Consider the following 13,312-nt stretch of genomic DNA (forward strand, 5'->3'; position numbering starts at 1 on the left):
GCTTTAATTATATAGGCCTAGATGTGGATACATTTTGTTTTCCTTGATGAAAAATGTGAAGCGGTCACTTGTTTTTGATTAGTAACTCGACAGAAAAGACCCATCAATATAATGTATTATGTCAAATTGACACCCTCACGTTTATCATAACTTCTGCATCTGTGCATTTCATTTTGCCCATGTAAGAAACAATCTTTTGTTTATCAGTTTTGAAGCTCAGTCCATATTACAATTCTGCTTCACCCACTATACCCGATTAGCTGGTGTCACTTTGGGCCGCAAATGCAGCATCTGCACAAAACTACACAGGATTGTCATAGCAACCTTGCAAACACGAGCTTTTATTTTGTAAAATCCATTCAGTATTTAGACAGGAAGTGCTTGTAATTGCGGGTCATTAATTCTGCAGTTTTTATGCAGAGACTTCGACCGTGGCGTTGGTTGCTTTGTTGCCGGGTGTACGGTATTTACTGTCATTTTCTTTTCTTGGTTCAAGTTCAAGTTCATGAATTTTAAGTTATGCTTAACGGCCGATGTTGCTCAAAGCTACAATCGGTACTTCCTTCCTACCCATCGATACGGAATAACAATGAAAACACGGACAATCGTCGCATTTATATATGAAACATGTACTTCATGCTCATAATTTTGAAAAATAGGGAAAAATAAACGATATTACAGGGTAGGTTGGTGTTTCCCAGATCATACAAATCACAAGAAATCCATTCCTCCTCATTTTTATTACCAGTGCCATGGAAGAAAACATGGGTAATTTATTATGGTAGTATCACAACATATTTGTAAGGCAGGCCTACATTGTAAAATATTCTAGAATTGAACCCAAACACACAAATGCATGAACAGACACACAAGTGTGAAAAGTGGCACACACACACACACACAATAAAAACAGTTTAAAAAAAGTCTGTGTTGTCAGGTTAATGCAAAAAAAAAAAAAAACCACCAAAGCAGAAGAGGGATTGAATGCAATAACTAAGCACTTAAGATATTTTACAAATAAGCAATGAAAGCCACTTACCACTGTCAAATAAAATAGACTCCAGTGTAATCCACCATGACATAGAGATGCTTCCTATAATTGCACTCTTATCAACTAGAGCTGACTTTGAGTATCTTTGTTTCATTTTGTAATAATACATCTAAATAGAATACTGCAGCTCTAACATTTTTCATTTGTGCAATATATATGATGCATGTGTGCAATATGAATATGCTCCTGCATTTCCCAGGGATTAATTGCGTTAAACCAAAATTCCAATTCTGGAGAAAATGTTATTTACACAATGAATGCAATCCATTTTTGTTTTAATGCTCACTGGCAGCCTGTTTTACATTCAAAGACCAAAGTGCACCATTCACAGAACACAGGACCAGAGCATCAAGAAGCACAATATGCTTTTCTACAATCATCGCAGCTATTTTAACATCATGTCAAATGAAAATGTGCATCTTCTGTGCACAAGCAGTGCTTGCATGCAAGGGGTCAAGAAGTTCTGAGAAAATGACCCAATGAGAACCTGCTTAGGTTACAGTGCTTATGTTTGACTTGCGTTCTCATTTTAACTAAAACTTCTCTCATTTATCCTCATAACGCTTTGGGCTTTCCGTCCTCTCTCATCTCCAGTTTAATCTGGGAAATCCCTTTTAGATTTAGTTTTCTCACACATTCATAGTGCAGCAATTCTCGCTGCTGTATGGGTATTGCCAGACCAAAAACTTTTGTGTGTTCATGTGGGTGATCAGCCACAGTCTGACTCCCAACCCTCAGCCACACTGCTAGCAAGCTAGCAATGACTATTGTCTGGAAGTGGTCCTTTATGTTTTACATAATTAATTAAGGAGTTGGGCTCCTTAAGTAACAACTGTCATATTTTTTGAAGGACCAAAAACTCCTCATCATATTCTGTTGTTTGTGAGAGTTCTCATCCCCCTGGGGGGGGGGGGGAATAATAACTTGTGTGCTAACAAATCACTGTGGCTGACCACTTTCTGGGTGAATTTCTGGGCCTTTTCAATTTCAATGAGAGCGGCAAAAAAAAGCACATTGCTGGACCCAGTAGGGATTTTTGTTGCTAAGGCAACACAGGTCTGGCCCTCAGCCTCGTGTTCACCCACTCTATGGTAACCTCAGCCCCCAGCGCAGCCCCGCTCCTGTTGAGGCCCGACTGTGCCAACAGGGACTCTGTGCTCCTTCCCCGCCTGCATCCGCCCCAGCGCCTCACTCCGTCTGCGTCGCGTAGCTCTTCTGCTTCTGCGAGCGCAGGAGGGGGGTCTGGGTGTCGACGTCCCGTTTCTCCAGGGCTGTGAGGGTGCGGAGACGCTGCTGGGTCCAGCCGTACAGCAGGCAGTTCAGCCAGCCCTGGGAGGGGGACGTGAAGGCCTGCGGTACACATACACACATGTACACACACACACACACACATACACGCGCACACACACACGCACGTGCACGCGCACACACACACACATAAACGTACACATACATACACATACAAACACGCATACACATGCACACACACAGACACACATACATGCACACGCACACACACACAGACACACATACATACACAAACGTACACATACACACACATGCACAAACACACACATGCATGCGTACACACAGACACACACACACACACGCAAAAACTTTAGACCAACTGCTCAGGCCACCCACCAGTTTCAACAGTGTTCAGCCATACCCATTATATTGTGCTCTAGTATTTGTGTCCGTACAGGAGCAGCAGGGCGTTCGTGCCTAGCAGTGAGGCAGAAAGGGAAGGGCCTACCTGCAGCAGGTAAAGGATGACATACAGCAACGGTACTTCCTGCAGGTTGAACAGGATCAAGACTGCCAGCAGGACCGCTGAGGACAGAGCGCAGACAATGAGCGAGTTGGTAGGGCTCAAATCACAGGCCTTTTGGCCTTATAGCATGTACTGCAATGGCACTTCACCAGGCCAATTACAGCACTGCAATGCACGGGCACTCTACACTGTATAGTAGAGGTCCCCAGCCCTGGTACTGGAAAGCCAAAGGGTCAGCTGGGCTCCCCAGCCCTGGTACTGGAAAGCCAAAGGGTCAGCTGGGCTCCCCAGCCCTGATCCTAGAGAGCAGCAGGGTCTACTGGTTTTCATTGTTACTCAGGACATAACAGACCTATGAAAGCATCTGCTTACACCATTAACTCACCTCAGCTGGTTTCTTGGGCCTGAATTGGTTGCTGATTTTAAGATGAAAACAGAAAACAGCAGACCCTGCAGCTCGGCAGGACATGGGCTGCAGAACCCTGGTCAAAACTTATATCATTTTAGAATTCATTCATGACATCATAAAGAAAATGTATCTAAATTTTGGTCACGCATTTCAGTGAAAAGTGGTCCAACAGAAATTTGGTCAATAATGAGTTACGCCGTCAAGAGCATAATTTTTCACTCTGGCTACCCAATAGTTAGATGAGATAAAAGGCAACAGGAAGAAAGAAAATTAATCACGCTGCCTGATCGCCAGATCCTCCAATACAGGAGCACTCGCTGCTCATTGCCCCAAAAGCAGAAAACCCCCCTCTCAATCTGGCGATCTTGCAGCGGGAGGCCGGTGCGGTCAGGCTGGGGGGGCGCTGTACCTGGGAACCAGCAGACCGCGAAGGCGGCGGGGTAAAGCTTCATCTGCCGCCGACGCACTCCCAGGCCCGCCCACCCCCTGGCGTCCAGCAGGCTGTCGGTGGACTCCACGCAGCGCGCGTACACCGAACGCGCCTTCGCCATCAACACCTGGAGGGAGGGCGGCGGGCGTGAATCGCTAATTTAAAAAACCCTTCTGTTTGAAAAGACCCACAGTATAATGAAGGCTGAACTTCTCGTTGGTGATATGCTTTACTACCTCTGTCTTCCCCAGGTTAAGCTGGTCCTCCCCGGTCTTTGTTCACTATCATATGTAATTCACTGTCACTTAAGCAACACTGGATACTGAACTGGAGATAGAGCACAAATAGTATGTGCACTAGAAAGAGCAAAGCACTTCACAAATAAAAAGTATTATTATTAGAAGCATACACTTGTGATTTTTTGAATGTTTGAAAATGTTTAAAGAGCAGTCTGCCCCCCTTTCATTTTGCATTTCTTTTTTCAGACAGAGAAATCAGAGGGTAACACAGAAGGTATCAAAGCTCAGAAGGTGTCATGTCCGGGGATCAAACCACTAACCACACTGGGGGGGGGCTATATGTCTCAGGAGTTAGATGCCCAAACAGATTGCACCATATGCAGAGAGACTTTTGTTATTACACTGTATGATCAAAAGTATCTGGACACCCCTTGGTCTGGGGCTGTTTTTCATAGTTTGGGCTAGGCCCCTTAGTTTCGGTGAAGGCATCCTTAATGTTACAGCATACAATCACATTCCAGACAATTCTGTGCTTCCCCAACGGTTTGGGGAACACCATTTCCTGTTTCAGGCAACGCCCTCGGGCACACACCCAGGTGTGGAAGAAAGCCAACTGTGAGGCAAGCCTAACCACTCAAACAGTGCCCGACCTCACCAATGCTCTTCTAGCTGAATGGAAACAAATCCCTGCAGCGATGCTCTAACATCCAGCATAAAGCCTAACCAGAAGAGTAGAGGTTGTTATAGCAGCAAAGAGCGGACCAACTCCATATTAATGCCCATAATTTTCGAAGAGATGTTGGATGTCAGATGTCTACATACTTTTGGCCATGTAGTGTATATTGTTTTGATATTTTGTTCTATTCAATGCTTATTGCCTTTAGTCTGTTTAATTTACTTAATCAATACTTTTATTATTTAAGGTGATTTGGGTGCCATGTAAAAAAGCACTCTCCAAATAAAATAAGAATAATAGTGATAATAATAATAGTTGTTATTATATGCGCATGCAATGGCATTCATGAAGAGATGGTCTGTACAAGTGGCCTTTTGAAAAGGGTCATCTTGACCCTGAGCAGAAAATAACCCACATGGAACACAACCTTAAAGTAGTCATGGCGAAAGCAGTGCAGTTCAGAGTATAAACCCACCCACTTTTTGGTTCATCACAAATAATTAATAACTTATCACATCAAATGATTAGAGGAGGCGGGTCTAGGGTGGCGATTCAAACATTAGATGTAACTGCAGAGCAAGGAGGAGGAGGCGAGTGTCAAACACACTTCTGCAAACCACCTCTCTGAAACCATGACTAATGTCTAAGTTACATGTTCCTGGTGTAGCCAATCACTGCTACAGTAAGACCAGAGACCTTGAACAATGTCTAAGCTGCTTGTCCCTGGGGTAGCCAATCACTGCTGCAGTAAGCACTGTTCTCAGACAGTAGGGCCAGAGGGTCTTCAAATCTGCCCGATTGGGTTCTGTGACTCACCAAAATGCCACTCAAACTGACGGCGAAGGTGGAGACGAAGATGACGATGCTGTAGGCGTGGACGTGGTGACAGGGCGTGGCTTCCAGTCTGGCCCTGGAGGGTGAGTACAGCACCCATGTGTGCATCAGGAGACACCTGCAGAGTTAGCCAAATTCACACAGGGCACAGAAATCGTGCAGATCGTTTAATTATTAGGAAATGGCTAGACAACATCCATATAATCATGTAAAATTCAAATCAATAAATTACTTCAAACACTTCCTACATTACATTCCCAAGTGACCAAATTGTATACTTCAGCATAAGTATAATTTCAAATAGAATGTAATTACACTTCAAGTGTACTAAAGTACAGTATGACATACTTCAAATGTGCTATGGTACACTACACTATACTTTAAGTATAACTGACCACTCTATTTTTCACATAGCTGCCTATAATGTCAGAAGGGTATTTTTCCAGTTGTGTAATCTCCCACACTGACTGAATTGTAATGAAATTAACATCCATCCCACCGTCAGTTCAAAACAGGAACAATAGTCTCTTACATACAGATCAACATTACAGAACTACTCTGATCAAGGAGCTGATTACTAATGTTGAATATAATTAATTATTCAGTCATTACAGATGGGGATGTTTCAAATAAATGACCTTTCAACTGAAATTTTAGGTACAGAGAAATTCACAACAAATTGCTAAAAGAGCAAATTAAGTTTCAGAAGAATATTTAGAGTAAGAGTGGCAAAATGCTGTATGCTAGGTTGCTTCGTATTCCACTACAAAAAAGTAGTGCATGAGTGCATAACTGTAGATGAAACATTCCTTGATGCACATTCTAATACCAGTATAAAACCAGTATTCCCAGATACGCACGGAACTGAACATTAGAAAATGGCTGCTTTAAAGACCTGTTGGAGAACATTAGCAGTTCTCCCTTTACTGTAGCAGTCAGAACCTATAGCAAGTCACCAAAACCAGTCGTTTGTGAAGACGATAACTAGCAGTGGAGCAGGTTAAGGAGGGATGCTGGCTGGCTCCACGCTTGTGCTGTGTTGGGAAGGCAGGCAGTGATGAACATACTCATAAGCCTGGCTCAGGCTCCTGGAACAGCTGTTTGTGTTCCCCACGACAAAGACTGGCACCATAAGCAGCACAGGCAAGACACTGGGGGGACAGGGAGGGACAGAATTCAACAAAGTGAAAAGATGAATAAACAAACAGACAAAACCTTTACTGCCCCAAAGGGATTTTCTGAGTGCACATTCTGGTCTGCACCCCCCCCCCCCCCCAAATCAATAGCAATGAGGTGGCGATCAGCATTGCAGCATGAGCATAATTGGGCTTCCAATGAGGAGAAAAAGGGGAGAGAAACAGCAGAAGAAAATGTTTTTTTTTTTTTTTATTTTTTTTTTTAACAATACAGGATGGGCCATTTGTTGTTAATGAGCTGAATTTGCAGTTATGCGGTTATGCAGCAGCATGTAGAAACAGTGGGGGGTTACAGACATGAGCAAAACACAATGGGGGTAAGAGTGGGATAGAGGAGCAGGTTTTCCAGCTGTGTACAAAATGGCTGTATTCTGCTATTTCTTACCCTGATAACACCAGGGCCATCTTGGTTAATGAGCTAGTCCTCCCAGGGAACTGCAAAAGACAGGAAGTCAGCTGCCTGAATCAGCCAATCAATACACAGCCTCATGTGCCAGGCCTGTATCTCTGCCACAATCCTGGTGACATTAGTGCAGTTCAGACCATTAAATCTGCCCAGTTGGTATTAACCAATATATATATATATATATATATATATATATATATATATATATATATATATATATATATATATATATATATATATTTTTTTTTTTTGTAATTAATTTTATTCAGACAGTAGAAAGGGTGTCAGATAGACAAGGTATCACAGTACAGAATGTGGCCAATGAATTGTGTTCATAGCAAAGTATTTAGTGGAAAATAGCTTTTAAGGCTGATTTAATGACGATTTCAGACTGTTGGCCCCATTGAGTCCCATTCGTTTTTGGGTCCCGTGCACTCACCTGCCCTCTAGTGAGTATTATAATGCATTGCAAGGAAAACAAAGTGGAATGGGATTAAGAGAGTGGCACAGCTAGTCTTTAAACAGCTTCTGTCCATGGACAGTGTCATTTTGAGACATTTATCTTCAGCACTTTAAAGTCCCATACAGTTTGATTTACCCCCAAATTAGTTTTAACAAGCTTAAAAAGGTAATTTCAGGTGTTCTGCTGAACTACAAAATAACACAAAAATAGCATTTCCATGCTAAGAAACCTTTTAATAAAAAAGGCAGATTTCATTTTAAGTTTAACCTTTGTTTTAATTGGCTTTCTCTGCAGAAATGACTGAACCTACCACAGTGGACTGGCCAGTCACGTCCCTGCAGCAGTCCTCCTTCAAACGCATGTACAGCACCCAGGTATAGTTGAGGGTGTAAAAAAAGGACGACATGTAAAATATCTGGAAGTGAAAATTAAAAAGATATTTTAGTAAATGGGACGCTTCTTCTCTGCGGTTTTGTCTGCCGCCACCATCTCGCTCACACCTGGCCTGGTCGATATTGCAAGAGGAAGCTGGGGGTCTAAACCGTCTCGATATCCTCCTGAGACACTGTAGAAAATGTTTCTTTTTTATTTTTTTTATATAATACAAGTTTCAGCGATGGCAAAAACTTGTCGCAGTGAAAATATTTTCAAAAATATTTTTTTAAAAATTGTCCCACGTTGTGTACGACTCATCATAGTGAATATATTGTTCTTGATGATTAGGACCAGAGAAGCATGTGCCCTACATGGAACAAAAACAAATTTCTGGGTCTTATGAGGATATTCTGCTCATGAAACGGATGTAACATACTTGTTTATACAGTGTACCCATACCACATGGATCAGTCAGGGGCTCCAATGTGAAAGTGTATCGTATCACATACAGCACTGTACATCTACTGAAAAAAAACATCATTGAAATAGCACAAGCAACACAGAACAGCGTGAGCAGAGTGAAACCAAAGTAAAAGCATTAGCTGAAAAGGAGGTGGAAACCTCGTCTTATGGAAGCTCGTATCCGTCGGCCCGATGGGTCTAACGCCAGGGGGAGGCTCACCTGTTCAACGGCATGCAAGTTATAGCAGGCGGTGCGGTTGTCGCAGGTCTGATTTAACAGGACTGCACCGATGAGCCAGGTGAAACACACCAGCAAGTCAGCCAGGCTCAAGAAGAACAGCGCCCTGACCTGAGGGGTAGGAAGCCACCAGTTAAATCAACCGTCTGCTGCCAAAATACTGGGGGTTTTAACCAAGTCCCTGCACCATGGTGCACCAGTAGGGGGCGCTCTTCCGTCTGGAACACATGTAAACCCATTGCTCCAGCACAGAGACTGAGGATACTGTACAGTAGAATAAGGTGAGATGTTAAACTGAGATTCTGGCTGGGGTCATTAAAGATCCCATGGAAATTTTCTTTTTACGATTAAGGGTGTTAACCCTGTGTCTTGGCCAAATTCTCAAAAACACAACTGGCCTCTAAATCATGACCTTTGGTTGTACCTACAACATACAACGAATTACATTCATGGAACAATCTAAATTCCAGCCGGGTTCGACCAGGCCTTGGAAGAATCAAAAACAACCAAATCATCACTTTGCCCAAGGAATAACGGCACAACACTGAGAAGAAACACTTCCTTCACACAGCCTACCTCACGCGTGCCAAGCAGGTTCTGGAAAAGTGCAAACACAATTATGGAGCCGGATCCCACAATGCTGAAAATGGAAATAAAAAAATAGAAAAATTGCAATAAAACACTAATTTAATCAAGGTACATTCATCACAACAGCAAGTAATTTTATTATAGTAGTTTTTGCCTTGATTTAATTTTACTTACCTAAGAACGGCCATGACCAACTGGATCCACAGTACCTATAATACCGCACCAAGACGTGAAATGTTATTTTTAATGTAATATTGAATTCAAAACAAATACATTAATAACAAAAAGATCGTGGTGTAAAAGGTATAAGTAGTTAATTCAACAAAGCGTCAGGACAAACGGTTTTACGCACCAATGAGAAATACAAGAAACGGAAACAAACACCTAGTTTTTTAAGAAAGGAGTTTGATAGAATAATGATTAAAAATATTTGCTGCAAATGCCATTAGTCATAACAATCGGTATACATTGGCATTTTTGCAGTTATTGCATACTTACAGTTTTTCCATTTTCGAAAATAACCGTGGAGTTGGACAGAGTACTGTTGTAAAACAAGCTCTGCATATCCGAAGATGTGAGAATAGAAGATTCACATCCAGGGGCAATTCCGTTGTTCCTTCTGTGGTTTGTAAACAGTCCGTCTTTGCACTGTAACAATTTTACACCTGGCTGATCATGTGTTTTTTGTTTTTTCCTACGGTACACAGAAACACACTTTTCGCTCCTTTAAAGTTCGTCTGTCTCGCCGTTGAGACCGGATGCGCGAAAATGACAACGCCAAAGCAAGCCTTCCTTCGTGCCAGACGTGAACAGCAGTCCGCGTGCAGCCGTATGCATAATAGCTTGACCACGCTTTCACTGCTTGGGTAACTTCCCCGCCCGCGTAAACTGCATCTGCAAATCGTTTGGTGGGATTTCCCGTAAAATTGTAGCAAGTCACACAATATAGGCCTATCATATAGCAACATCACGAGGCAAATAAAATCAAGTGTGTAATTAGCTATAGCCTAGACCGGCAAGAACATGAAAAGAGATGACAGCCAATATCCTAAAAAGCACCACTCACATGTCCCCGTAGACTTAATAGATTGATATAATTAATAAGCGAATATATATTAACTTCCATAATTTAATCAAGACTGTTTATTGAATAAACATGTCATATAACCAAGAAAAAAAAAACATTTTATGTCGAGTTGTATTAAATCGATGGATCTTAAGTTTTAGCCTAATAAAAACACATCTGGTTTTTATTGAATCAAAAAGCCTGAACTGGGTTAGAAGTGAAAACGCACGTGAAACACGTTTTAAAAATCCGTAGAAACGCACTGCTGAAAAAGATTTTAAAGTTAGGCATGTACCTCCTCGCTTGATGCCCAGGGACCGATGCCATTGCAGAAACGACCACGATCTGAGTCAGAAATCGAGAGCAGCCAATTCTCGATAGGGCCGGTGTATAGCCTATGCAGGTTTTTGCTTCCACCAATTCCACAAGCCGAGTTAGCTCTTTAGCTGTGTAGCTATAGGTCAAGGCCAGTTCAGTCGAGATTAGATCACAGAACTGTGTTCCCAGTTGTGTTTATCTCACAAAAATTACTTCAAATGTCAGATCACGTAAATGATTAGGCAAATGAAATACCAGCAGGAACATCCCTCCTTGCCCACCCACCCTAAAAAACCTGTAGGCCTGCTTTTCAAAGTATCACTAAATTCAGCTGTTCTTCCTTGCTCATAATAGCAGGGTTTAAATGCAATACATACTGTAGGCTGCAGTATGAAAGGCTACAGCTCAATGTCTTTTATACATTCAGCATGAAAGGACATACAACTTCATATATCTTAGAAATTCTACATTTAAGAACCTCTGACTTAAAAAATGTTAGAAGTAGATTTGATCAGATGGACCACACGTTCTTAGAGAACATTTTCACATTAAATAGTGATACAGTAGTGTTCAGCCCAGGTCCTGGAGAGCTTCAGGGGTCTGTTGGTTGTTATTCCCACCAATAAACTGTTTTAGCCCTTTGTAGAGTAGTTTATAAGTTGTTTTTTAAGTTTAAGGAGTCATAAGTCAGTGTTCTAGAATTCCATTATTTTCAATTACCAGTAGTGATTGTTACATCAGCATTAGAATGTTCAGTTAAGAACATTCTAATGATGTATTTGTGATCATATGCCTTTGTCTAGTGGCTATCCAGGACCAGGACTGCAGCCCAGCAATAGCACGTTCAAAAACAGTGCATCATGGAACAGTGTCACCATCATGGAAAGGCAACACAGAGGACAGACAGGATATGAGCGGGAGATCCCACGTTCCAACTTCCCTGCATTGACTTCCTCAAAATGAATCATCTTGACCCACCCAACAATAACAATGTTCTGGCTTTGCTCAGATGCATCAAACTCAAACCTCATAGAACTTCAGACGTTGGAGCCCGTCTATGCACGAAAGCAGTGATTTAACAGGATGAGCCATCCAGCAGCCTCTTTCAATTTTACCGTGGAGGGACACATTTAGGGGGCAGGAAGAATATGGGAGGAAACATGGGAACGTACAGCAGCCACTGAATGAACTGAGTCACTTTCTGAGCAAAGCACACAGCAACGGGGCCGTGGCAGTGGCTTGGTCGGGCCCTAGGGCTTTTCCCCATGGCCCCCCTGCACTGCCTCTGTGGCCCTCTTCCATGAAGAAACACCGCACACTGCTTACCAATGCATGAGAAAACATAGGTATGCCACATTCCTCCACAACAGAACAGGGTTCCTTTCCCAGTCAAGCGTTTGAAGGAAACTGATATATCTAACGTGGCATTTATGACTTGGTCAAAACAGTAACATCACAAGACAGAAACAGTAATGCTCATCAAATTCAGCACAGGAGAAATTTAACAAAAACAAAGCGGCACATACACAGGTCCAGACATTTCTTTTCCCCCCAAAAGGGTTTTTTTTATTACAAAATACTCCTTGACATTCCAGTGTGGATTCTGTTTTACTTTCAGTATTTCTGACAAAAAAAATGGTACACAGACAAACATTGGCAACCGTTAAAGAGATTGTCAACCATTTTGCGTTCTCTTAAAATGAGTTACGATTAGTCCAGGTGCTCTCCCGTCAAAAAGGTTTTGATCCTGGAATGAGTCGAGGGCGGCAATCCCGTCGGAAAAGGCTTCCAGCACTTTGAGAGAGAAACACCAGCTGTTCATAAACACAATCGTCCTCAGTGTTCCACTCCATTTTTCCGTTTATTTTAAAAAATAACCCTACAATTAGAAACGCATAAATTAATATGAAACTGCAGAGTGCACACAATGATTGGGGGGGGGGGGGAGAAGAGGGTGGGTTGGGAGGGGCAGAAAGAACCCTTTTAAAGCCCTAGGGGTGGTTGTAAACATCAGCAACTCTGGCCGGTCCCGCACTCTTGACACCTTTTTGAAAGCCTGCACCACACTCATAGACACCGCACAGCAGCCTTTAAGCCTTAGTTACCTGTAAATGGCTTGGCTACATTGTGAAGCTGTTTTTGGTATACATTTAAACACAGAATAAAGTTAAGTGAAAAGAAAACGAGCCTAAATTCTGAAACGATTTAAGGACCTCAGTGCAACCAATGTAATGGTTAATCTGTCTTGCAGGAGACCAGTATTATGCCTGACTTCCTAACAAATCTAACTGCTTTCTCTACACCTACATGGGACTTCAGTGCAAAATGTATTTTGTCCCCTTAAAAAACAGCATTATATATATATATTTTTTTTATTTGCATCAGATTTTTTCCCTTATTTGATGTCTACACTTCTAAGTATCCACTGAAACTGCACATCAGCTGACCGATCTGAACCAATCATTGCGCTTTGCTGTGCGGCACAAAGCCTTTTGACTGGTTCAGACGAGCTGGCTGATTAACAGTTAAACTGTAGCTCCACCCATTACGGAACAGCATTCCCTTGATTCTAACCAAAGGGCACTGGAGTGGCTGCATTTACTTTTTTCAGCCGTTCAAAAACACTTAACAAGTGTTAAGAGTCGTGTGAGTTCACATGCCACTTTCACTCTGTGAATTCTACAAAACATTACCCACGTTGCTGTTCTGCCACATTTGAGAAAGGAGGCTGGCAACACTACAAACAACTCAGCAACTTTGCACACAGATGCACCCGAAATATACACT

The 13,312-nt window shown here is 42.3% G+C and overlaps 1 protein-coding gene across 1 annotated transcript; it reads right to left on the reverse strand.

Moving 5' to 3' along the window:
- Window positions 1-721: 721 nt before the first annotated feature.
- LOC135239003 (transmembrane protein 116-like) lies at window positions 722-10,109 on the reverse strand. Its single transcript, XM_064307278.1, has 11 exons — window positions 9,640-10,109; window positions 9,316-9,350; window positions 9,130-9,193; window positions 8,536-8,664; window positions 7,789-7,893; window positions 6,995-7,044; window positions 6,481-6,564; window positions 5,396-5,531; window positions 3,644-3,791; window positions 2,808-2,884; window positions 722-2,401 (listed from the first exon to the last, which is right to left on the reverse strand). Exons 1-11 carry the CDS (start codon window positions 9,703-9,705, stop codon window positions 2,240-2,242), a joined length of 1,056 nt encoding a protein of 351 aa, XP_064163348.1. The 5' UTR covers window positions 9,706-10,109; the 3' UTR covers window positions 722-2,239.
- Window positions 10,110-13,312: the final 3,203 nt, after the last annotated feature.

This window comes from Anguilla rostrata, chromosome 14 (genome assembly GCF_018555375.3).
Source record: "Anguilla rostrata isolate EN2019 chromosome 14, ASM1855537v3, whole genome shotgun sequence".
Lineage (NCBI taxonomy): Eukaryota > Metazoa > Chordata > Actinopteri > Anguilliformes > Anguillidae > Anguilla > Anguilla rostrata.